We start from the raw sequence: 24,574 nt of genomic DNA, 5'->3' as shown, positions 1-24,574 counted from the left end.
CAGACAGGGCCATATATGGCCAATAATACAGTTGATGAACACTTTATTTTCCACACGAGGCCACGGTAGAATCTTTATTAAAACTCAAATATTTAAAGAGCTAATGATGACATGCTGATGTCAGCATGTCCATAATAAAGAGATACAACTTGACCAATACAAAAACTGAGAAGTAAATTATCTGCATTTTGAAGAATGATGTCACAATATTTTGTGACTTGTAACAAAATGAAAGCCAATAAGGAGAGGGAGATTGAGCGCTGTCCAATCAGTGAAGAGAAGAGCTCAAGAGCCTCGTGCAGGGATCCAGTGGAGAGAGAGAGTGCCAGAAATCTGCCAAGTCCTCGTGCCAAAAACTTTTCACCCACAGACGAATGCGTCCAAGCCATCTTAAGTCAAGAATTGAATCTCGAGGAGTAATACATCACAAAGTAGATATTACTAGGGATTCCCTTACTCATCGAGGCAGAGTTTTCCAATTGTGCAATTCCAGGGCAGTCAGAAATTGTCTGTGGAATAAACCCACTGGAAAAGGTTCGGGTGGTGAGGATGGACCGAGCCTCAAGCTCCAGCCCAAGTGGCACTAGTCAAACATCACAACCTACCCAACATGAACCCATCAGCTTCGGCATTGACCAGATTCTCAGCGGCACCGATCAAGAGTCACAGCAGAACTCGAGCAGGAATAGTTCCGAGAGTAGCAGCAGCGCGAGCGGAGGCGGTTACCATCTCGGCAGCCCAACGGGAGCGAGCGCAACGCCGTACACGACACTAACCGGCACGTTTCACGGTATCGCTTCACCATATGAGGAATCCAGTCCATACGGAGTGAACTTGACCCTTGCACCCGGAGGAGTGATTAGGGTCCCGGCTCACAGGCCCCTGACCGCGGCCGTGCCTCCACCCATGGCCAGCGCGGTGCCCGGACTTGGGAGTCTCAGTTTTCCCTGGATGGACAGCAGTCAGCGCTTCGCAAAAGACAGATTTGCAGGTAAATAAAATACTCCTATTCTTTCGATCGGTTCCTTTCGTGTTTCTAACAAAAAGCTCCTCGTGTGTTTGAAATGTCCGAATCAGGACATTGTAAATTGACTGAGAAAACAAAAATCACTCAAGTTCACCATTTGCGCCTATAACAATAAGACAAACATATAACCGTAAAAAGCCCAAGCGCTAAACGAATTATGTTATGAATTATGTTATGTACATAGGCTATTTGTGATGTATTTTGAAATGGCGGTGGTTTGTAGGCTAGATGTTGTTTGACAGAAGAAACGTCAAGCAGTCACACAACTTATGAAATGCAAAACCATAATTTCTGCTTTTAGTAGCCTAAACAAACTACTCTCTGGTTTGTGTGTGTGTGTTTTCTTGTTTTAAATGTATTTATTTTTTATTTAAATTTAATTTATAGGACGGCATCATTAAAAGTGAATAACTAAAATAGAAAAGCATTTTTTTTACATGTTCATTGATGATAATAACAGCTTACATTAGTAATAACATTGAGCCTATTATATGAGGCCTATATTATGCTTCAGCTATTATTAAAGTACATTTGAACAATTAGGTAATACTTTTTAAATATATATTCATATTAACAAACTACGGATTCATCGAGTAGTTTATAATGTTTAAAGATTGACGTATTAGTTTATGGTTATCGTAATATACATGTTCCCCAAAATAGAATAAATGCACAAAAATCTTGTTATTTTAGCTGTGAAAACTGTGATGCTGTTGCATGTTTGCTTGTGAAAGAATCATAAGGATGAATTGATGAAGGTTTCAATACAATAAGTATTAGACAGAATGAATGGATGTTGATGAAGAGCTCGTTTTAGTTTTATTTGACCTTGAAGAGCGGGAAACACCTGAACCGTTTATGAGTGAAATTAAAAGAAAAGTCAACAGCTCAACACGTTCAGCTTAAGTTCGGCATAAAGATTTATTATTATTTTTAAAATCTACGTTGTATTATGAGTAACAATTTCATCTTCAAGCGCCTTCAAATTTTAATATTTTATTATCTAATCGTTAAAACGATACAAAAAATTTATAAGGCGTCTGAAATAGGATATAGCCTGTTTTATTTGAATAAACCGTTTAATTAGGTGAAAATATGGGAATATAAAGGCTATTTTTCCAAACATGTAGGCTATTGAACATCTACCAAACGTGCAACATAAATACACTGTAAAACCCAACAAGTTAACTCAACTCAAACCGATTAAGGAAACTAATTGCGGCAAACCATTTAAGTTTTAAAATAAATACATATGAGTATTGTGAACTTATATATATTGAGTCATATTCACTCATAATTTAGTGTTCGTTTAGTCATTCATTTTGAGTATATGTAACTTGAATATTTTAAGTTCATTCCATTAAACTTTTAAAGTAATTTAAACCATTTAAACTAACTGGTTTGAGTTCATTTAATAAATCTAATCAAGTCATAACAACTATATAGCTACTCAAATGGTTTTAGGAAACCGATTGCGGTAAATGATTTAAGTTGATTAAACTCAAATTAATAAAGTTTTATAAGACAAAGGAAAAACATTGGTATAAAGCAGGGTTCCTCAAACTCGGTCCTCGGTGCACTGTCCTGCACAGTTTAGCTCCAACCCTGATCAAACACACCTAGCTGTGAGTTTCTAGAGATCCTGAAGACATTGATTAGCTTGCTCAGGTGTGTTTGATCAGTGTTGAAGCTAAACTCTGCAGGACAGTGGCCCTCCAGGACCGAGTTTGAGGAACCCTGGTATAAAGAAATGGTCAAAGAAAAGGATGCAGTTATTAATAGTATTTATTAAAAAAATAATTTATTTTACAAAAGGTTCTCAGTGATGAATGTTGTGAAAGATGGTCAGTCAGTCTCCTCACTGTCCAAAATACAAAACTGCACATGACTTCTGTCTGGCGAACTGTGAATAAACAAACAAACAAAAAAAACATTAATCTTCCACTGACAAAACTGGTTTACTCACAGCATAAATGCTAGAATAGAGGTTATGCGTGACATCACCGTCGGCTAAGTGGCAAAAAGACTGAGCGGCAGCATTTGTTTTCACTATAAAAACACACAAACACATCTAAAATGGAAAAGAGCTTTGAGATTGACAGTACAACTAGATTTGACAAGATCCAAAATGACTTGCATTGCATTTCAAGGTGCACATTTTACATTCTTATCAGTTCTCAGTTCTTGCTTTCCCTGGGAAATTACCTTTTTCTTTAGTTTTTGCCATGTGAATGACAGTCACTGGAGGATAGTCAGTCAGTCTTCTTACTGAAATAGATCCAAAAATGCGCAGGACACGTTTGTCTATTTTGAACTGTGAAAAAAAAAAAAAAAAAAAAAAAAATTAATACATTTTCCACTGACAAAAATGTAATTTACTCACAGCATAATAAATAGAATAGGTCAGTTTGTAGTACCTTTTTCTTTCATTTTTGCCACGTGAATGACAGTCGATGTGGAGGATAGTCAGTCAGTCTCCTCACTAGACCCTAAATTGCATGGAACACGTTTGTCTATGCAAATACGTGAGAAAACACAAAAATATGAATTACTCTTACACTGACAAAACTGTAGTTTACTCATCATTATAAATGAGGAAATATGTCAGCTTGTATTACCTTTTTTTTTTTTCGTATGAATGACGGTCGGTGGTTGATAGTCTCCTCACCGATATCCAAAATTGCCCAAAGGACACATTTGTCTATGACAAAATGTGAGAAAAAACACAAAATATTAATTAGTTTTCCACTGTCAAAAAATTGGTTTACGTTACTCACAGCATAATAAATAAAGGAATAAGTCAGCTTGTATTACCTATTTCTGCAGTTGTTGCCATGTGAATGACGGGCGGTGGATGGTAGTCTCAATCACTGATAATGATCCAAAATGGCTCGGGACACTTTTGTCTAAGCAAAAATGTGAGAAAACACACAGAAATTAATTAATCTTCCACTGAAAAAAACTTAAGTTTACTCACAGCATAATAAATGAAGAAATAGGTCAGCTTGTATTACCTTTTTATTTAGTTTTTGCCGGGTAAATGTCGGTCGGTGGACGATAACGTTATAGCTGCTAGTCTCCTCACAATATCCAAAATTGCGCGGGACACGTTTGTTTACGCTAAAATGAGAAAACACAAAAAAATATTAATTTTCCACTTCTGTGGTTTACTCACAACATAATAAATAAAAGAGTAGCCTATGTCAGCTTGTATTAACGTTACCTATTTCTTTAGTTTTGCCGTGTGAATGACGGTTAACGTTAGCACTAGTGGAGTCAGTCAGTTTCGTCCTCACTGATAAATATCCAAATTTGCGCGGGACACGCTCTGTAAAAATGTGACAAAACGCACACACATATAAATTACTGTTCCAGTGACAAAACTGTCGTGTACTCACAGTACAACTAACTTACTGCCACTGATTAAAAAAAATCTCTAAGTTAGTGCTAAATGCAATGTCGCGTTGGCTTGGCATTTCTGTGACGTGACACAAATGGCATAACTTAAGTCTTATTACAGTAGTTAGTAGCCTACGTTACTTTAGCTAGTCGGTCTTCTTAAGATGAAGAGTAACGACAATACAACGTTAAACGTACAAGTGCTCTAAAGAGGACGAAGGATTTTGCCCTGCTTACCTGTTAAATCTCTCCATGGCCGCCATTCTGTTCCGACTCCGAGTTACTTCGTGTGTGAGCTGAGCTGTGGGGGATGGGCAGATTGAAATAAATACGCGGGGTTTTCCGGTGCGTGAGGGAGAACGCCGTAGAGAGACCTAAATGTAGGCTTCAAATGAAGCAGAAAATGTTAAATGTATTTATTTAAGTGTTTATTTCATCTCCTTATACAAAAGTAATTTCTTGAAAAATAAAATTGAAAAGCTAAAATAACAAATAGGTTATTCATAACTTATTCGGTTTAAGTTCTGCTTAATACATTGCAGTTTTTGAGTTAATATCACATATTTTATTAAGTTAAACTAACTTTTTTAAAAAAAATAAGTTAAATGTACTTATTTAGTTTAGTAACTTTCAGTCTTAGGTTTTACAGTGTACGGAAGTAAATGAGTTATTGTTATATTTAGTTAACCGCTGTTTTGCATATGAATGTAAACTCTTACAGTTCAGAGCTGTCACATAGATCATCAGCTTTCTTTATTCTGGGGTAAATGGTGAACGCTGTTCCATTAGAAAGACATATCAATATTTTACCAGCTTTAATATTGCCACTATAACTGCGGTAACAGGCGCTATCTGCTGCTCTGTGTTTTTTAGGTAATAAATAAATTAACAATATGGGAAATTACTGTCATTATATGAGAACAGCTGCTGTTTGTATTTGATGCAACATTAATAGGATATATTTTGTGTGATTTTATTGTACAGCTTATTTGTAACCTGAGTAACAGGCCTCTCAACAAATCCTAAGAGCATCCGCAATCCATCTATTTATGAGGGATTTTTAGTATTTATCAATCAATAACACAATGTCTGATTTGACATCTAAAAGGTATAGTGCATGAAGGTAATTTAAAATGATAATGAACGCAGTTTTCCTTTGACTCAGCAAGAGTTAGAAACTTAGGCTGATTAATGCAGCACATCTGCTGTGTTCACTTCTTAACAGTCCTTCATAAAAAAATAATAAAAGATTAAAAGCGCATGCATTCTTCATCTAATAGATTTAAAATTTCCTGTAATGCAACCCATTTTTGCGGGGACTTGGACAAGTCTGTCTTTACATTTAAATGGATTTAATATATACCCTGAAAACAGATGCACAAAATAGGTATCTTAAAAATATACTTTTTATAGCATTTTTAAAAGGCATCTTAAAACTTGAAAAGGCTGATTGCAATTATGCTTTTTTTTTATCTACTAAGAAAAATGATTGAGTGTGATAGAAAGAGGTCAGTAAGCTGTGTGACAGATTTTCCTCATCTCTCACTCTGTGGCTTTTCTTTCCTTCTTCAAACCACAGCGGCTCTGACGCCCTTTACCGTGGCTCGGCGTATCGGCCACCCGTACCAGAACCGCACGCCACCTAAGAGGAAGAAGCCCCGCACATCTTTCTCCCGAGTGCAGATCTGCGAGCTGGAGAAGCGCTTCCACAGACAGAAATACCTGGCCAGCGCTGAACGAGCAGCCTTGGCCAAAACTCTGAAGATGACAGACGCCCAGGTCAAAACCTGGTTTCAAAACCGCAGGACCAAGTGGAGGTGAGACAGAGAACGAAAGTGAGGTATATACTAACATGAGATGAAGATAAAATGATCAGAGGAACAAAGGCACAAGAACTCCATTTCACTAGAATAATATTTCCCATTACATTTTTCTAAACATTAGTCTGGAGTCTGGACACTGATAATGTCCAATAACACATACTGTGAAATAGGTGTCCTGATTTTTTTAATAACCTGTTTTTAGTCGCTAACAGAAATGGTTGAAATGACAGTCAAATTTACTTGATGAAATTGCAAATAAGGACATCAAATCATTGAATGGACTGAAATGTATATTTTATAAATGATTGCCCTAAAAGTAACAAACTAAAGACAGGCTTTTTTAAATTTAGGCCTTTTTGAACCATAGAAGTAATACAGTATTTACAATATAGGCTCTATCTATCTAGAGACGAAGAAGAATACATAGGAATCTATCTATCTATCTATCTATCTATCTATCTATCTATCTATCTATCTATCTATCTATCTATCTATCTATCTATCTACCAATTTAATGTCTGTAATGACCTGAAATATATATATTTTTTATTTGACCTACTAACGGCCGTAATATCTGTAAGAATTAATGGGAAAATAATGGGGGTTGTCAGAAAGACGTATGAATTATTAATTAAGGCAAACACACTAACGACATGCCACACTTTGGAGAAGAGGAGGGTCCGTTCGAATATTTAATATTTAAATAAACTCTACATTCACCTTTTGGTTCGGTTGATTAATCAATTACACTTCCTCGAAACCTTCAGCTGTGTGCTTCTCAAAATTTCGACAAAATTAGATCAATTCTATCCAAATCCACACGTCGGTAAAATATTCACACAGTTGGTGGTTTGTTTCTTCAAAGATGACTTGTAGTCTTAAATGCTTCATCTAGCTGTTTGTGATTCAGGAAACTGAATGGATGCAGTAAATGAGCAAGTCTGTGGCAAATGTAAAACTTCCACTCCTCTAATTTTCTCTGTCTCTTTTCCCACCTGTCAGACGGCAGACGGCGGAGGAGAGGGAGGCAGAGCGGCAGCAGGCCAACCGGCTGATGATTCAACTCCAGCACGATGCCTTCCAGAAGTCTTTGACTGATTCGGTTCCGTCAGACCCGCTCTGCATCCACAACTCCTCACTGTTCGCCCTGCAGAACCTCCAGCCTTGGGCGAGCGAGGAGAGCGGCAAGCTCGGAGGAGTCACCGCGCTCGTATGAGCGCCGGAACTCGAGAAGGAAATGACATTCTCATTCTTTTTTTGATGGACTGGGATGTCGGTTGACCTTATCTCCGTCCCGAAAGACTATTTCATTCCGCAAAAAAAAGCGAGGAACTAATTACGGCCGTCCAACAGCGAGCAAACCCATATAAATAAAAAGGTTCTGCGTCGAACGAGCTTCTGCAGAATAAACGATGGCCGTGTGTCTGTGCGTACAGAGACTTGTATCCCCATTAGGGTCAGTTTCATTGACAAAGTGACCCTGTAGAAAGCAACAGGCCATCTCAGCTGACCCTTTTACAGATCCACTGATCATCTCCTCCATCCTTTCATTTGCCCTTCTGCCCCCTGTGTAATTTCTCCACCACTCAGAACTGTAGAATACAGGATTAATGCAGAAGAGGGAAGTAATGATGATTTAATTATTTATAATGTGAGTTGCACGACCTAACATGCCCCCAATCTGGCCATTTGTGGAAGTAAAAGGACACAAACACGCACAAATAGACACGCTCTTCGATCATCAATCTAATTTACTTCTTTTTTTTTAAGGCTGGGTAGAATATAAATATTCATCTTTATAAGGGTTTAAAGGAACCAGCTACTTTTTTTATTTATTTATTTTATTTTAATGAAACCACATCCCGACCGTACGAGGAATCGCATGAAACGTCCAGAAGAGAGGCATATGACGTCATACGGTTGCAATATACTTTAACGGTTCGATTTATTCAGCATTAACTTCGATGGCTGAATGTTGTGTGTCAGAGAGAAAGAACAATTCAGATGAAACAAGGGTTTGTCAGACGCCCCTATATGATGTAGGTGTGCTGTTGCATTCCAAACTCTTTATTATACTTTGTATTTGATAAATATGTAAATAGCAAACAAAAAAGTAATAAACATTCTGTTTTGGCATTAACACAAAACGTGTGCTTTGCTTAATTTGCTATTCCCCTAATGTTTTCGGAAGAGGCATATTCCAAATCCCTAGGCAGCACTCTTCTCTAGAGTAATGTGTTGCTTTCAGAGGTCCTAGCGTTCTACACAACTTGATCGACAAATAAACACAGAGTCCTGGTATAGTTGGCTGCAGCCGATTATGCCTGCCACAGCAAAGAAGCACTTATGTCCTCAAGCAGATAAATGCGGGATCCTGTGGGACCATAAAATGCCTTTATGCCCTCTGCAACCAACTCCCTCCTCCCAAAGTGCTGACTCTCAGGAACTGACCTGTTTTAAAGGCCTGCCTGGGTGGGGGGTAAATGGAGGGGTGTCCATTATAAAGTGATTTAACAGACTCCTTACAGTATGATGCTGTCGAAGCCTCGGCAGGGTGAACCTGTGGAGTTTCGCCACAGCTCTTTGTGGATAGATGGTTAGCAGTGACCTGTGCCAGGGCCTGTTTGACTGGCGATGTGTACGGTTGAGTCGGGGTCATCTGAGAAAGCCTTCAGTGATATTACAGACTCAATGCTCAGGATAATTTACACAGGATGTATTCCTGGCTCCTTTCCACATTTACAGCAGTGACGTCACTTCTACAGTTGCTCAACTGGCCTAGAAATCGATTTGTAAAGGGTGGTGTTTTACTGCCCTCTGCTGGCTCTCATGTGCAAATGCTCTTATGTCAGTCTACAGCAGCAACCTTCCAATGAGAATTTAAGATTTAATATGGTATGTTAAACGTATAATAAAAATATCAAAGCTATATTAACAGAAATACATTAAAATAATCAAACTCGATTAAACTTAAACAACATATACGTATTCAAAAATTCCTTGAAACATTTGATAACCATGTCTTGTCTGCCAAAATGGCAAACCACAGTGGCACCAATGAACAACATGACATGTTATTAAACTTTTCATTAAAGAGAACACTTGACTTTGTGCATGTTTTATTTATTTTTTTAAACACAGTAGGCTAGTAGTAACGAAAACCTCACATTTTGAGCGTGAAACCAATACCATTGAAGCTAAGTGACGCCCTTCAGTTTTTCTCAACGGTTTTTAACTTTACAATTGTTGAAGTTAAGATTTTAAGAACAAAATATTTTAAATTTCCAATTTCACCAAAAGCAAAGAAAGTAACAAAAAATCTCCTAGAGTCCTTTCAGGGAATTTTTAAGATGTCGATTTGGTCTTGATGTTTGCAAAAAAATAAAAAAAATAAATCACTTTTACTATAAATTTGCCAGTGCCTTTTGGGAGAATTTGCATTACTGGTTATTTCCTTAATATGAAGATTTACCTGCATTAACAAAGAGAAATATAATATTTCGTATGTTTATGAAAGATGAATCATGAGCAATTAATTATTCTTGGGAAATACTTTTTTACATAAATAGATTTCTGAAAACACTCCCAAACTTATACATATTTCATAAGGAACTGTCATTCTTAAAATGAATGGGACAATTTGCATTCATTTTTTGTAATTTGATATAGGATCTACCCCATGCCTTTTTTTTATTTCATTTTTTTATGATGCCGTCTAAGATTTGTTTCTTATTTTGTACCAGTCCTATTATAGTTTAAGTTTATATTGTTCAATAAAGTATATACAAAATATAAATATATAACTTTACAATTGACAAACCAAGACTAACATACTGTTTCAATAGGGTTAACTGAAAGTTAAAAAAAACACCAATACAGATATCCCATACTGCAAAAACTAATTTCTGGGAGATGGCACAACAAAAAAATATATTATAGCTACTGTTATATTCGTTCGCACGCACATGAACAGGTTTGTCCATCCAATAGTTTTCGTCCAAAACACTACACAGTAACTGGGTTTAAACCTGTTAAATATAAACTTTATTTGCATTTAAACAGATTGAAGGAGTCAAAAAAGGTGAACAAGAGAACCACACCTGAACTGCAGTCATAGATTGAGTACTGATTCTGTTGAGATTTAGCTGCACAGACTGTGACATTTCCTAAAATGCACATTGTTGACATTTGGATTTCTTAATTCTCAATCCCAAACATAATACATTCCACCTTCTAGAATGTTACAAGATGTTGACAATTACAAAAAAAACTAAACAAAAACATAACCTGCAGATATACTGGAATTCATCCTTGATTACCATTCTGAAACCCACTCATGGATTGCAACACCAGGTCAAGCATTTCAAGATTTCAATAAATCAACTTCTCAGTCGCATCTCTAAACAGAATGCCATGCACATTTACATGTCATTTTAAAGAAATCATGGACGGGTACGGTCAACAATTCTCCATATAAATTAGAGGGTTGAATTCTTCTGCTCAGAATCAAATTTGAGCAGCCAAATGAAGGCTACACTCTATGGACATGACAACACCACAGGGGTGAGGAGAGGGCAGATTGCAAAGATGAAAAAGGTCATGTTCTGAGTAAAGTCTTTTCAAGGAATGGCACGGATTTGCATAAAACTGAAGATTATGGGGGGGGGGGACAAGCAAACATAAAATTGCAGGTAACGAAGTAAAATCAAAGGCAAAAAAAAAGAGCTTAATTTAAGCAAAATAAAAAAAGATTTCAGTTCTTCTCCTTGACATTTTGTCTCCACTTCCAGAGCTCCTCAATGACCTTAGAGAAAAACAACAACAGAAAAACAGTTAAGACCTTCATTCTTCATCCAATTAATTGTGCCAGTGTGCAATATACTTTTGTCTACGATAATACTGTGATAGTTGTAACTACGGTTGGGAATCAAAAATCGATTCCAATACTGGAATTGGATACTTGAGGTCAGGAATCAGATAAAATTTCGATTCCTTTGTGAGGATTTCAAAATGACTAAACAATTCAAGAGTGAGACGACTCGCACACATCCAATGCGTGCTCACAGAAAGAGTGATTTTAAACCCGTGAATCCGAACCGTGAATTTTGTGATCCGTTCCACCACTGGTGTTTACTTGTCTTTAATAATGCTTGATATTTATATTAGTTAGGCTAGTTGTTAGGCTATCGTTCCATGTATAAGTGTTCTTTAGCCCGTTGATTTGTGTTCATGATATTCAGCTACAATTAAATGTTTTGCAATAAGACTAAATGTTAATGATATCTTAGGTTTTTTTGTTGTTGACCTTACTGGAATCGATAAGAATCGGAATCGTTAAAATAGAAATGATACCCAACCTTAGTTGTAACGGTGTAAATTTTGAATTTGTCCCTCACTTTACAAAGACACAACTAGAGAGTGCACACATACTGCCACCTACTGGCGGTTTAAAATTTCACATTTAAAGTGTCTTTTAAAAACATTTCTAAAAATCAGTATTTGGTTTACTTTAAAGCATCAAAACATTTATGCATTTGTAGCCAGATCTGGCCCGTATCCAGCTCAGATGAAGGATCTGCACCTAGACATGACACAACGCAGCCCTGAAATGTCAGCAGAGACAGTGCCAACTAGACTATCCCCTGCGAAGGCCTCATCGACAAGTTACTTTTTTCACAGCAAAGGTTTTTTCCTCTGTACAGATGAAAACGTTTTCACGATGATTCCCACGGATCCATGGAAACGACTAAAAACGTTGTATTCTGCATGCCAGACAAGTAATTGGCAATGTCACTTTGTAAAGAAATACTACACGCCCGCACGCATTCAAACGCACTAACCTATGGACTAAACACGTACTGCGCATACGCATACTGTCACCGTTTTCACAGATTCACGTTTTGAAGTTTACACAGAAAACGGTATCGTTTCAAAAACCTTAACCTACTTCAAAGTTTGTGTACTCAGGCCACCAAAACGCTAGCCTGACTACGTCAGACTTCGTACTTCCGCTCAATTTCATTTCGCTTCTGTACTCAGTCTGAGACCGCGTCAGAGCTTTCCGTTTCCTCCGGCCTGAAAACAGCCGGCCAATCAACGAACAGAGGGCGGGCTGAGAGCCGTGACGTAGACGCTGATTGTACCGTGGATGCGTAGATTACTTGACATAATCTGCAAAAGTCGTTCACAGCCATGTTCACTCCGGTATTTCGCTCGATGGCTTTGTTTTCGCATCATACATGCGTTTACAGTGGAAGTTAGATGCGGCTGAGCATGCGCATAACACACGCCATAACCAAACGTTATGTGATTGGCTTACGGGTAACCAATGATTTTAAACTTCAGACAAGCGCCCCCCCCCCGCGAGAAAGAAAACGCTTTTCAATTATGATATGCCAGACTCTGTCTACGAAGCAAAGCGAAGTAGCAGAGTTTGGTATTACCAGGCTACCCAAACGCTGTTGTCGTGCAAATGAACGGCCAGAATAAATGACAAGTTTTTTAGTTTAAATGGTGTAAGCAGCCCCTACAATAATAACTAATGATTTTTACAACGGAAATTAGTCAAAAACGTACTCAAGCTAGACGATGACTTTCTTCTAGAGCTGCTGTACAGCCAAAACAATCTTTTTTGCATTATTTTCCTATTATCACTGTAAAACTGCTTTGAAACAATCTGTATTGTGAATGAAGGTGACTTGACACTGCAGGTTAAATGCATTTGACACCTCTGAGCTCCATTAAACAGTCTGTGTAAATGCATCTAAATGCCACTTCATGTTTCCTCTGCATTGCAAAGATGAATTTTGTTGATTTCATTTGATTGGTAACAGCCCTATTGTCTCTTATTATTGTAACTGAATGTATTGATGAAACGTAAGAATTTGACACAAAAGATGATGCATTTCTTTAATAGGGTTTTTTTTTAAAAAATTAATTTTTTAAAGCCTTTATAAAGGTAAAAATGCCCATAAAAGGTAAAAATCAATTTAAACTTATTGGAAAATATAATTTCTGTCACTGCTGCGAACTGACCACCACACAGAATACGAAGTATATCAAAACTAGGGCTGTTACGATTCCTTGATTAAAGTACTCCATTTTAAAAAAGTCCTCAATTGTAATTTACCCATGTAAAATACTAGAACTGGCGCATCCCACGGATAAGATTCCATGAACCGCATTATTATACCCTTTTTTAAGGCTGCAAAATGTATTAAAACCATTTAAAAACATATCTGAAAAACTTGGTGGTGGCCAACATGTGAATTTCAATTGAATTGAACAACATTTAAAAAAATCTTAGATAATCTTATGTTTTAGACACAAAGTCAAAGAAAAACAGCAATACACATACCTTTGCATCAGTAACTTTGAAGCAGTTCTTCACAAAGTTCTCGAACTTCGGCTGTAGTTTTGGTAGTGATACACCCTACAAAAAAATAAATATTTTTTTTAACTTATTGAAAGGGACAGCTTCAGGTATGATTATTTTGGCAAGAATACCATGCATCAACTACACCGTATTCCATTGAGGTGTGGAATGGTATTAACAGAGAGGACGTTAAGGAAAACACACCTTTTCTACACTCGCCATCATCTTGGTCTTGATCTCTGGGACAGTGAAAATCCGTGGTGTCTGTGGCGTTTTGGGCGACTGTCCTTTCTTGTCACCCTTGTTGTTCTTTTCTGGAGTCTTGAGTTGTGAGAGCATAATATCAAATCAATGAGGAAAGGGACTTCAGCAAATGCTGCAACTCAAGACTAGACAATTTTCTTTCAGGAGAAAGAGAGAGATGCTCACCTGCTTGGCAGGTGTATTGGGCTTGGGTCCCTTTCCATTCTGTGCAGGGGTCTGTGCTTTGGATGGGGTTTTCTTTACCTGACAGAACAATGGGAAAATATGAAATAAGCATTTCTAATCACACTTTTACACATTCTACAAGATTTAAGGGGTTTGAGTAACTCGTCTGACCTTTGCAGGCGACTCTTCAAAGCTTTCTTCCTCCTCATCATCATCGTCATCCTCATCATCATCCCTGGAAGGGAAGGAAAATGTTATTTTATTTATTTAATAAAGCTGGCATTTCTAAAACACTGAAGACAACACTTACTCATCATCATCATCATCGTCGTCATCATCATCATCATCATCATCTTCTTCCAACTTCATTTTTTTCTATGAAAGTTAGTTAAAAAAATTAGCCACAAAAATCAATCATCATAATGAATCCTATAAATTAATTTGAAAGCTTACCGAAAGCTTCGGAGTCAATGACGCTGGCCTCTTTTTGCCTGTTGTCAATGTCTCTTCTTCTTCCTCCTCCTCCTCCTCCTCTTCATCAAAGGACTGGTCTCCTCCCATGACTGACAGAAGGAAGATTCCAATAAATTTTTTTACCGAGGCTTCCCAAAGCAGTTTTCCATGTGTTTATCAGAGACGACAGTTAATAATCATAGACCAAGTATTATCAAGTACTCACTGACGAGATGCTGTCCACTAATGTGAACTGGGCCGGAACCAGAGCGTAGACGGAACACAACAGGTGGAGTGATCTCAAACCCACCCAGAGACACCTGATACACAAACAAATTTTTAGTTAAAAAAAGATCAACCACAGCAATTCCAGATTAACTTAAGCCCAACCAAAAGGTGTGTGAAATGACATGACTGATTCTGCTTACACTGGGGAGGGTGGAAGGCCTGAGTGTGGCCAGAACTGCTTTGACCTTCTGACCCTCTGAATCCTGCCCTTCAATCTCCACAACGTTCAGTTCATCTTTTGTTGCGGGATCGACGCAGGCCTGCAGGAACAGGTACAAATGCTTTAAGTATGACATTTAAATGTTAATAAAAAATTGAGGACCATTTAAAACAACCCCAGAGGTCTGACAGCAAACGTAACATACCATTCTGACTGATAACTGATGATCAAAATCATCATCCTCTGGATTAAAACTGACATCCTTGCCTGCCTTGAGTTCACAACCTGTAAAAACAAACAAAGTTTATAAAAAAAAAAGAAAAAAAAAAGGCATCAATACATATTTTGTAATGGGTAGTGTAACTAACTTCAGAGAACTAGCACTTTTGTGCAACTCAAAACCAATGCAGTGATTCATTTCCGTCGACACGTGGTCCATGACGCACATGACTTCTTGGTTTAATGAGCCAGTGAATCGCTAGGTCTGATAAAACTCGATTCGTGAAAAAAAACGGATTCGTTGAAATGGTCTAAATCCTAAGAATATCACAATTATTTCTAGCCGTTATTTCACTGCATGGCACGTTGCACCGGTTTTATTTGAGAATATTTCAAACAGTTTTACCGCAACATAACTGACTTTAAATGTGGAAGAAAGGAAGTCCGCGTGGCGAGGCTTATGAGATGCTCTTTAATGTTGAAATTTAATTTTACTAAAGACCTGCCAATGCAGACAAAATGCTTAAATCGGGGCTGCGTTTCCCTAAACAATCGCACGTTTAAGTAGATAGAGATCATTGGTACCAATAGTTTAGCACTGGTGTAATTCGAGCAAATAACCAGGGTATGTTTGTCGGGAAAACAGACTACATAATGAACATCCTATTAACTTATCGCATATAACTAAGAATATTATTTTCAGTAGCAAGCTCTCAAGCGAAATTTACACAGAATGCGTTGTCTCAAACACGTGTAGTATAGTGACGCCATTTTGGAGCGCCAAGGCCAGTCCACGTGTTTAGAGAGCGCGTGCAGAGAGACATCAGCTGTGCTGTGAGGGTTCCGTTTTCGTTTCTATAATACATTTAATTCAGAAGATTATTTTGAATTTGATCATAAAAAGGTGTCAAGGTTAACTGCTGACTACCCTTATGAGATCATAATCTTATGCTAATCGATTAGCTAGTGCGAATTCATGCTGCACACGTGCTTTAATTTGTCACTCCAAATCGAGGGATTTAAGCAAAATAATACACTGTAGCAGAGCCCGTCTTCCTATTAGACATTCTCTGACTGTAGTTACACCACTTAAAACATCAACATGTGTTTTTAAGCAGTTTTGAGTCTGATAATATAACTTGGGTTAGCTGGTAAGCTACCACATTACGCCATCCTCAGTTTGCTTAACTTAAAAATGCATATTGCCACGTTTACGTACTATACGTGTGATCTAATAGACTGTACGACACAGAACGGATCAAGGTAAGTAAATTATTTAATATATTACATACCGTATAAGAAGGTTTGGGGACCCATTTGTTCGAGATCCATCTCTGTAGGTTATGTGTGTGTCTGTAGATAGGCTGAACTGTGTCGCGACTCGAACTTTCAGTGCGGGATGGACACACTAACCCACATTGAGTAAACCACGCCCATTATGGGACAGTCCTCCAGTCCAGCCAATCAATAAACTCCATAGCCAGAGACTCACAGTTAGGGTATTTAGATTTGTTCTGTAGAGCATGAGATTTATCCAAGTGAAAGATTTACATTTATAACACTCTAGAGCTCTGTGCATTGGAAAAATAATGCACATTTATTTTACTTTTTGTTTCTATTCAAAATTGTTCTGGGGTCTGTTTCAATAAGGGAAATTTTGAGTTTTTGGTTTCTGAATTTAGTTAGTTCAATCAACTCTGAGTAGGTTGACTCTGAGTTAAGCGCGTGACTGTGAAAAGCCATGATCAATGGAGCTCCGAAATTACGATTCACCATGGCAACAGCATCCGACCAAAAGACGTCTGCACACTTCCGAGTCAATACTAGACTGTAAAAAATACACATGTATAATTCTTAATCACTGTTATATTATCAGAGGTGAAAACTGTCAGAAAGTTAAGTTATTGAATTAATACTCATTTTCATGGGATCCCACAGGCAAAAAAAAAAAAAGAAAAAAAAAGAACATGGCAGCAACTAAAAATGCTAAACAAAAATTAACAGTAAAACCGTCATTTAATCAGTTAAATCTTTAAGCATAAAAGGTTCATGGCTTTAGGCTACATGACTTTACAAACATTTGACATATTAAATAAATATAATTCAATGTCTATTTCAATGTGCCGCAGCGGTTTCCATGTAGTATAATGCTCTTTTCACATAATTAAATGTTCTCTAATCCAACCTGTTACATTTTTTATTTAGGCTAATGAAATTAACATTTGACTTCTAAGTTACTCCGCCAACAGCAAGAATGCAGAGGCTGGACCCGCACCACCACTGATAGATGAGGAGGAGATACACAATATTGGAAGAATATAAAATCCAACAGGAAAAAGAATAACTGTTGCTTTTGTATTTTTAGGAAATAAATATAAATTGTGAATAATTTGTTTATTTAACAGCTGTGGTGGTGATTACGGCATATATCTCTACCCTTCCATCTGGCATCCTCCCATTCACAGTAATGTTTGATTTTCGGAAAGTGCGATGATGGTATTATGTGTGTCATCAATACATCCAACCACACTGGAAATCCTAAAGGAAATTCTAATTATTAGATTACTTTCAGAGGTCACAGCAAGATGTTATCAAGTGAACGTCATTTATCAAATTAGCCTAATTTAAACCGATTTCTCCACCACTGACATGCAATCCTGTGAATCTTCTTTGATGGCTCATACAGGTTTGTGTCCAGGAAACAACACAAAAACTCTCAGAAAGAGCGTGAGAGCGAGGCACACTTTCCCTCCCGCTCTGATACAGTGGCCTTATGTGCTCTGCATCTCTGATGTTATATAGAAAAATGCACAATGAATGAATGAACTGCACTTCAAAAAATGCTTTTCTTACTTAGCCTTTTTGTCTTGTTGTTTCCAGTCAAAATATCAAACAAATCTTAAATCAAGATGCATTTACTACATAAGAAAAACTCTGGGTTTACCTAGGAAAACCTGCTCCCGACCAGGTTAGGTTCACAGAGTAAGTTACCATGGTAACTTACTCTGAGTATAAGTTACCTCTCTTTCAGAAACGGACTTGACTTACTCTGCTTTCTCGGGTTTGACACACCTCCCATTCTGAAGCGGAAAACCCAGAGTTTCCCTCATTTCAGGGTTAACATACCCAGAGTTTTCACTTAACCTCCTTTCTGAAACGGGCCCCTGGAGGGATTTGATAAAGCCTTGGATTTTTGTTTTGTTTTTTGAGGTGTAAAGATTAGAATTGGATGTGATATTACCAAGTAACAGATTAATGCCAAATTATGTAGTTTGATTAGGACTCATTTATTTATTTCGTTATTTTTAATTAACGAGGCAATTTAATTTGCTATCCACACTATTATTTATCCTTTGTCAGGTTATTCACTGCCGTTCGTGACACATACATTTGTGTTGGGTCGCAAACTCGACCCACCAGTTGAGAACCGTTGATCTATTCTATTCTCCATTTCATAAAATATCAAATTCACAGTGAAACATTTTAATAAAACAACATAGTTGATTAACATTAAACATTTAATGAATTTGAGACGTCATAATACAGTTATTTTTTAAATAATAATTATAATGATGCACTATAAATGGATGTCATTCATGCTTCCAGCACCTGAACCAAGCATTTAAATTAAAAAATGAACCCAACCTTTTTAGAGTATAATAAAAAAACACAGCTGAATATTATTCCACAAACATTTTAATCAGTTTTGACTGAGATTTGAATTGCACAGCATGTGTCTGATATTTAGTTTTCACAGTTTGTATTCCCCTCACTGGACATTTCTTCATGTGGCACTATACTTGCAATTATATACATATAGCTTATATTTCTTACGACTCACCCTGACCACTCGACTTCTATATAAATATCCCCCCCCCCCCCCCCCCCCCCCTTTTAATATAAGTAATCTGGGTTTTTGTTCTCTCAGAAATACTGTTTTGTCCTTCTTGAAGGTAGAGTATCCCCGGCCTAGATTGTCAGTCTCTTAAGTACTCCTCACAGACTTAACACTTAACTTCTGTCCACTAGCTTATTCACTATGATCTGGTGGGCAAAAATGGCTTGACAAGTACTGAGACAGATAGACATAAGCGGACGGACTGGAAACAGCAATTATTAACAAACAACTCTGACAACACAAGACACAAAACGAACATCCAATTGAGTATTCCTCAAACCCCATAAAACATAAATAGATATTTTGAAGGCCAAGATTATTTTCAAGCAACTCATAGGGAACATATCTGCTGGTTTTTTATCATGCAAGCTCTTTTGGCAAGAATGCAAGCAAAAGAGGCTGTATTTTCAGTTCCAGTACACCAAGAGTCCTGAGCTCTAGGGTCAAGCAAACGGAAAAAAAAGTCTGAGACTGGCGTTCGTTTTCACAGGGAAGAAGGGTGTTGATCATCGCACAATTCCTTTCAAACATATGTAGTCTTCTGTGGCTGGATCAAGGTGGATTCTGGGCTGATAGTTTCCCAAAACACCAGCAAAAGACAACATTAAATATGTTACAAGGTTTGAATAGAGAGAGAGAAAAACTAACCCTAAAGACTCTCAGATTCCCTCAGGCCATAATATTCCCCCAGAACTCAGTCCAGTGAAATATAACACATTTAAACATAAAATCCCTCTTGCTTTCTTTTCCCCACTCTCTGTTTTGTTCTTTTCTTCTTCTGGTTGATCTTCTCTACATCACATTTTCAAAGAGCTGCATGGATCTCATCATATTTTCATCCTGGTGAGAAAAAGAGAAACTTTTAGATGTAGTTCATGTGTTTGACCACACCGAGGCAGCATCATATTTTCAGTTAAAGGGGTGGTTGATTATGATTTCACTTTTTTAACTTTAGTTAGTGTGTAATTTTGCTGTTTGAGCATAAACAACATCTGCAAAGTTACAATGCTCAAAGTTCAAAGCAAAGGAAGATATTAATATTGCTTTTAAAGAAATTGCTTTTTAAGGACTATAGTCCCGGCTGGTAGGGACTACATGACATTACTCCTGGGTAAGTGACAACACCAACCCTAGAATTTACATAAACCCCGCCCCCTGAACAGACAGTATATGCTAATCAATGACTAGAAGATAACTACACATTAAGCTACATAAATTCATCAAATAATCATTCAGAAATGTCCTGTTGCTTCTACATGTTGTCACTTCTTGAGTCTCTCCATCATTGTGTGAATCTGGTTTGAACATAAAAGGCTAAAAGTTTTTGAAACGTTCAGTGCATGTGTGTGTGAGGTAAAAGGTCATGAGCTCTTGAAGCTCTTGAAGCTCCGCCCTCTGTGCCACAGCAGCTCATTTGCATTTAAAGGAACAGACACAAAACGGTGCGTTTTTGCTCACCCTCAAAAAGTGACAATTTTAACATGCTATATAAAAATATCTGTGGGGTATTTTGAGCTAAAACTTCACATATATGGGGACATCAAAGACTTATTTTACATCTTGTGAAAAGGGCATTATACCACCCCTTTAAACTGGATCACATTGCATGAACATCGCAGAAGATGTGGCTTTTTCATGTGAAAAAAAACAGCTTTTTTTTCTACTATGGAAGTCAATGGGGTACATCAACTGACTGGTTATCGACATATCTTATTTTGTGTTCAGCAGAAGAAAGCAATACATACAAGTTGGAAACAACTTGAGGGTGAGTAAATGATGACATAATTTTCATTTTTAGGTGAACTATTCCTTTAAGCCATGAATAATTCTTATGGTTATGAATTCACCTTAAGACTAAGGCAAATGTAAAACAGCTGAAATCACTTACAGCATGTAATGTGAACATACCTCCTGACAGGCAATGACAAACTCCTCCAATGTTACAACTCCATCTTTGTTTTTGTCCATTTTCTGTGGGAGAGAGAACATTTATTTAAGCTGCTCTGTCATCTTTGCTATAAAAATCAAGCACAGGGATGGGAATATATATCACTATTAATACTGTACATGTTTAACCTCAAAAATGAAAGAAAGGAATGTATAAATTAATGAGGAAATTAAGTCTACATGTTTTTTTTTTTAACCACATTTTTAGTATCTAATAAGAATCATCTGAGTATGGAATAATTTTTTTTTTTAAATCTTAATGTTGCTAAAATATGCACAAGTGTGTGTATAGTTGTGGCCAAAAGTGATGTCATGAGAGGACTACATAATCCGTTATTAATTTTAGTTGGTTCTTTCTTGTTTTTGCATATGTAAAAAAAAAAAAAAATTATATATATATATATATATATATATATATATATATATATATATATATATATATATATATATATATATATATATATATATATATATTATATACAGTGAGGAAAATAAGTTTTTGAACACCCTGCTATTTTGCAAGTTCTCCCACTTAGAAATCATGGAGGGGTCTGAAATTGTCATCGTAGGTGCATGTCCACTGTGAGAGACATAATCTAAAAAAAAAATCCAGAAATCACAATGTATGATTTTTTAACTATTTATTTGTATGATACAGCTGCAAATAAGTATTTGAACACCTGAGAAAATCAATGTTAATATTTGGTACAGTAGCCTTTGTTTGCAATTACAGAGGTCAAACGTTTCCTGTAGTTTTTCACCAGGTTTGCACACACTGCAGGAGGGATTTTGGCCCACTCCTCCACACAGATCTTCTCTAGATCAGTCAGGTTTCTGGGCTGTCGCTGAGAAACACGGAGTTTGAGCTCCCTCCAAAGATTCTCTATTGGGTTTAGGTCTGGAGACTGGCTAGGCCACGCCAGAACCTTGATATGCTTCTTACAGAGCCACTCATTGGTTATCCTGGCTGTGTGCTTCGGGTCATTGTCATGTTGGAAGACCCAGCCTCGACCCATCTTCAATGCTCTAACTGAGGGAAGGAGGTTGTTCCCCAAAATCTCGCAATACATGGCCCCGGTCATCCTCTCCTTAATACAGTGCAGTCGCCCTGTCGCATGTGCAGAAAAACACCCCCAAAGCATGATGCTACCACCCCCATGCTTCACAGTAGGGATGGTGTTCTTGGGATGGTACTCATCATTCTTCTTCCTCCAAACACGTTTAGTGGAATTATGACCAAAAAGTTCTATTTTGGTCTCATCTGACCACATGACTTTCTCCCATGACTCCTCTGGATCATTCAAATGGTCATTGGCAAACTTAAGACGGGCCTTGACATGTGCTGGTTTAAGCAGGGGAACCTTCCGTGCCATGCATGATTTCAAACCATGACGTCTTAGTGTATTACCAACAGTAACCTTGGAAACGGTGGTCCCAGCTCTTTTCAGGTCATTGACCAGCTCCTCCCGTGTAGTTCTGGGCTGATTTCTCACCTTTCTTAGGATCATTGAGACCCCACGAGGTGAGATCTTGCATGGAGCCCCAGTCCGAGGGAGATTGACAGTCATGTTTAGCTTCTTCCATTTTCTAATGATTGCTCCAACAGTGGACCATTTTTCACCAAGCTGCTTGGCAATTTCCCCGTAGCCCTTTCCAGCCTTGTGGAGGTGTACAATTTTGTCTCTAGTGTCTTTGGACAGCTCTTTGGTCTTGGCCATATCAGTAGTTGGATTCTTACTGATTGTATGGGGTGGACAGGTGTCTTTACGCAGCTAACGACCTCAAACAGGTGCATCTAATTTAGGATAATAAATGGAGTGGAGGTGGACATTTTAAAGGCAGACTAACAGGTTTTTGAGGGTCAGAATTCTAGCTGATAGACAGGTGTTCAAATACTTATTTGCAGCTGTATCATACAAATAAATAGTTAAAAAATCATATATTGTGATTTCTGGATTTTTTTTTTTAGATTATGTCTCTCACAGTGGACATGCACCTACGATGACAATTTCAGACCCCTCCATGATTTCTAAGTGGGAGAACTTGCAAAATAGCAGGGTGTTCAAATACTTATTTTCCTCACTGTATAATGACAGCTTGGCCAGAAATTATGTCCGCACAATTTGCATGTTTCATCACAAAGAAAACAATTGACTCCAAGCACAATTACACAATATGCTTTAACACATTTAATAGTAAATTTGAATAAAGGCTGAAGATATCAATTGTCCATCAGTTTTGGCCAGATACATTTTTTTCCCACTTTGTTGCAAAATATGACCTGCATGTTTTGGAAAGATTCACCAAATAATGACTTATCACGGACCTCAAAGAAGGTATCCACATGCTGCTTCGGTACATCCCCTTTTAAAGCTGGATACGTGTACTTCCCCATCATGTCATAGATGGCCCTCACTATCTCCGTCATTTCCTGTGAGGTACATGAACATTGAGTTAGTTACTGAATTATGATAATTATTATGATAATTAATAAATTATTATAATTGCCTTTTTAATTATGACATACCTCCCTATTAATAAATCCATCTCTGTTAATGTCATAGAGATGAAATGTCCATTCTAGTTTATCTCTGACGGTCCCCCGCAGCAGAGTAGAAAGTCCCATCACAAAGTCCTGAGAGAGAGCGAGAAAATAAATCCTGTGTGCAATATCACCTAAATATTATGCTGTGCCAAGACTGCACATAGGCTCATAGTCTTCATACCTCAAACTTTATGGATCCATTATTTCTGGTGTCGAACGCATTGAAGAGATAATGTGCATACGTGCTGGCATCTGGAACAGCAGTGACAACAGATGAAAACATTAGACACTAAAATGTACCCATCGTAAGAAGCATGTAAGGATTTTACATCAAGTACCTCCATGTGGAAAAAACTGTGCATAAATGTGTTTAAATGTCTCTTCATTCACCACTCCACTTGGACACTCCTGAGGGGGGGAAAAAACACTTCATATTATTGGCTTGAGACTGATTCATGCAGATTGGATATAACTGGAGCTCTGCAGACATTATTGTTAAATAAAAACTATATTATATAATATAATTTTAAAAGTGGGTTACACTTCATTTTAAGGTCGCCATATTACAGTGTAATTATACACTGAGTACGTAAGGGATAATGTAGAGCGAGGCGGTTGTTATAGCGAATACAACCCCGACAGGGGTTGAAGGGGTTCTATTCGCTATAACAACCGCCTCGCTCTACATTATCCCGCTTATTACATGGCTACCTACCAAATAAATCAATAATTTGACACAAAATATTGATTTAAAAAGGAGTTTATTGATTTAAAAACGATTGTATTGCTTCCACTAAAGAAAATGGTCCGTTCCGACTCAACGGTTAGAATCCTGCGTCCATAGCAACGCTCTGTTTTTCATGGCAACGGTGTGTTATACTTCGCAGCGGTCTGTTATCAAGAAATAACAGACCGCATTCTACATTGGAATTCAACCAAGCCATGTAATATTATTACTTGGCTTGGTTGAATTCTAATGTAGAATGCGGTTGCCATGAAAAACAGAGCGTT

The 24,574-nt window shown here is 37.5% G+C and overlaps 3 protein-coding genes and 1 long non-coding RNA gene across 7 annotated transcripts in view; 1 reads left to right on the top strand and 3 right to left on the bottom strand.

Moving 5' to 3' along the window:
* Nucleotides 1–253: 253 nt before the first annotated feature.
* tlx3b (T cell leukemia homeobox 3b) lies at nt 254–9,310 on the top strand. Its single transcript, XM_084104350.1, has 3 exons — nt 254–991; nt 6,006–6,243; nt 7,252–9,310. The coding sequence occupies exons 1-3, from the start codon at nt 550–552 to the stop codon at nt 7,463–7,465; spliced, it is 894 nt and encodes a 297-aa protein (XP_083960476.1). The 5' UTR covers nt 254–549; the 3' UTR covers nt 7,466–9,310.
* LOC311076279 lies at nt 2,776–4,887 on the bottom strand. 2 transcript variants are annotated; one of them, XR_014604639.1, is made up of 8 exons: nt 4,664–4,887; nt 4,251–4,355; nt 4,042–4,147; nt 3,842–3,933; nt 3,646–3,728; nt 3,445–3,540; nt 3,233–3,341; nt 2,776–2,930 (listed from the first exon to the last, which is right to left on the bottom strand). It is a non-coding gene; the product is annotated as an uncharacterized lncRNA (long non-coding RNA). The 2 variants fall into 2 exon arrangements; XR_014604640.1 differs by lacking the exon at nt 4,251–4,355 and having other exon boundaries at nt 4,664–4,883.
* Nucleotides 9,311–10,266: 956 nt separating the features above from the next.
* Nucleotides 10,267–16,619, bottom strand: npm1a (nucleophosmin 1a). The gene is made up of 11 exons (XM_084104349.1): nt 16,466–16,619; nt 15,160–15,239; nt 14,935–15,054; nt 14,733–14,826; nt 14,507–14,616; nt 14,364–14,428; nt 14,225–14,288; nt 14,054–14,131; nt 13,829–13,945; nt 13,607–13,681; nt 10,267–11,053 (listed from the first exon to the last, which is right to left on the bottom strand). Exons 1-11 carry the CDS (start codon nt 16,503–16,505, stop codon nt 11,003–11,005), a joined length of 894 nt encoding a protein of 297 aa, XP_083960475.1. The 5' UTR covers nt 16,506–16,619; the 3' UTR covers nt 10,267–11,002.
* Nucleotides 16,620–18,673: 2,054 nt separating this feature from the next.
* kcnip1b (Kv channel interacting protein 1 b) overlaps nt 18,674–24,574 on the bottom strand; it is a 56,790-nt gene continuing 50,889 nt past the window's right edge. For all 3 annotated transcript variants that reach the window (XM_084104248.1, XM_084104250.1, XM_084104249.1), the window contains exons 3-8: nt 23,902–23,971; nt 23,745–23,815; nt 23,546–23,653; nt 23,345–23,449; nt 20,980–21,042; nt 18,674–19,911 (exon numbers count right to left, since the gene is read on the bottom strand). In XM_084104248.1, the coding sequence (XP_083960374.1) occupies nt 19,864–19,911; nt 20,980–21,042; nt 23,345–23,449; nt 23,546–23,653; nt 23,745–23,815; nt 23,902–23,971 (465 nt within the window). In that variant the 3' untranslated portion in view covers nt 18,674–19,863. The remainder of the gene's footprint in view (nt 19,912–20,979; nt 21,043–23,344; nt 23,450–23,545; nt 23,654–23,744; nt 23,816–23,901; nt 23,972–24,574) is intronic.

Source organism: Abramis brama (genome assembly GCF_963993115.1).
Source record: "Abramis brama genome assembly, chromosome: 25".
Lineage (NCBI taxonomy): Eukaryota > Metazoa > Chordata > Actinopteri > Cypriniformes > Leuciscidae > Abramis > Abramis brama.
This window is presented reverse-complemented; position numbering and strand designations above follow the sequence as displayed.

Excerpts from the sequence above, each read along its gene's own strand:
- npm1a (XM_084104349.1), bottom strand. The coding sequence starts at position 16,505 with ATGGATCTCGAACAAATGGGTCCCCAAACCTTCTTATACG. Across the intron at positions 15,055-15,159 it reads ATCAGTTATCAGTCAGAATG|GCCTGCGTCGATCCCGCAAC; the intron begins GTATGTTACGTT and ends CTGTTCCTGCAG. Across the intron at positions 14,132-14,224 it reads TTGAAGAGTCGCCTGCAAAG|GTAAAGAAAACCCCATCCAA; the intron begins GTCAGACGAGTT and ends TTGTTCTGTCAG.
- tlx3b (XM_084104350.1), top strand. The coding sequence starts at position 550 with ATGGACCGAGCCTCAAGCTCCAGCCCAAGTGGCACTAGTCAAACATCA. Across the intron at positions 992-6,005 it reads CGCAAAAGACAGATTTGCAG|CGGCTCTGACGCCCTTTACC; the intron begins GTAAATAAAATA and ends TTCAAACCACAG. Across the intron at positions 6,244-7,251 it reads AACCGCAGGACCAAGTGGAG|ACGGCAGACGGCGGAGGAGA; the intron begins GTGAGACAGAGA and ends CCCACCTGTCAG.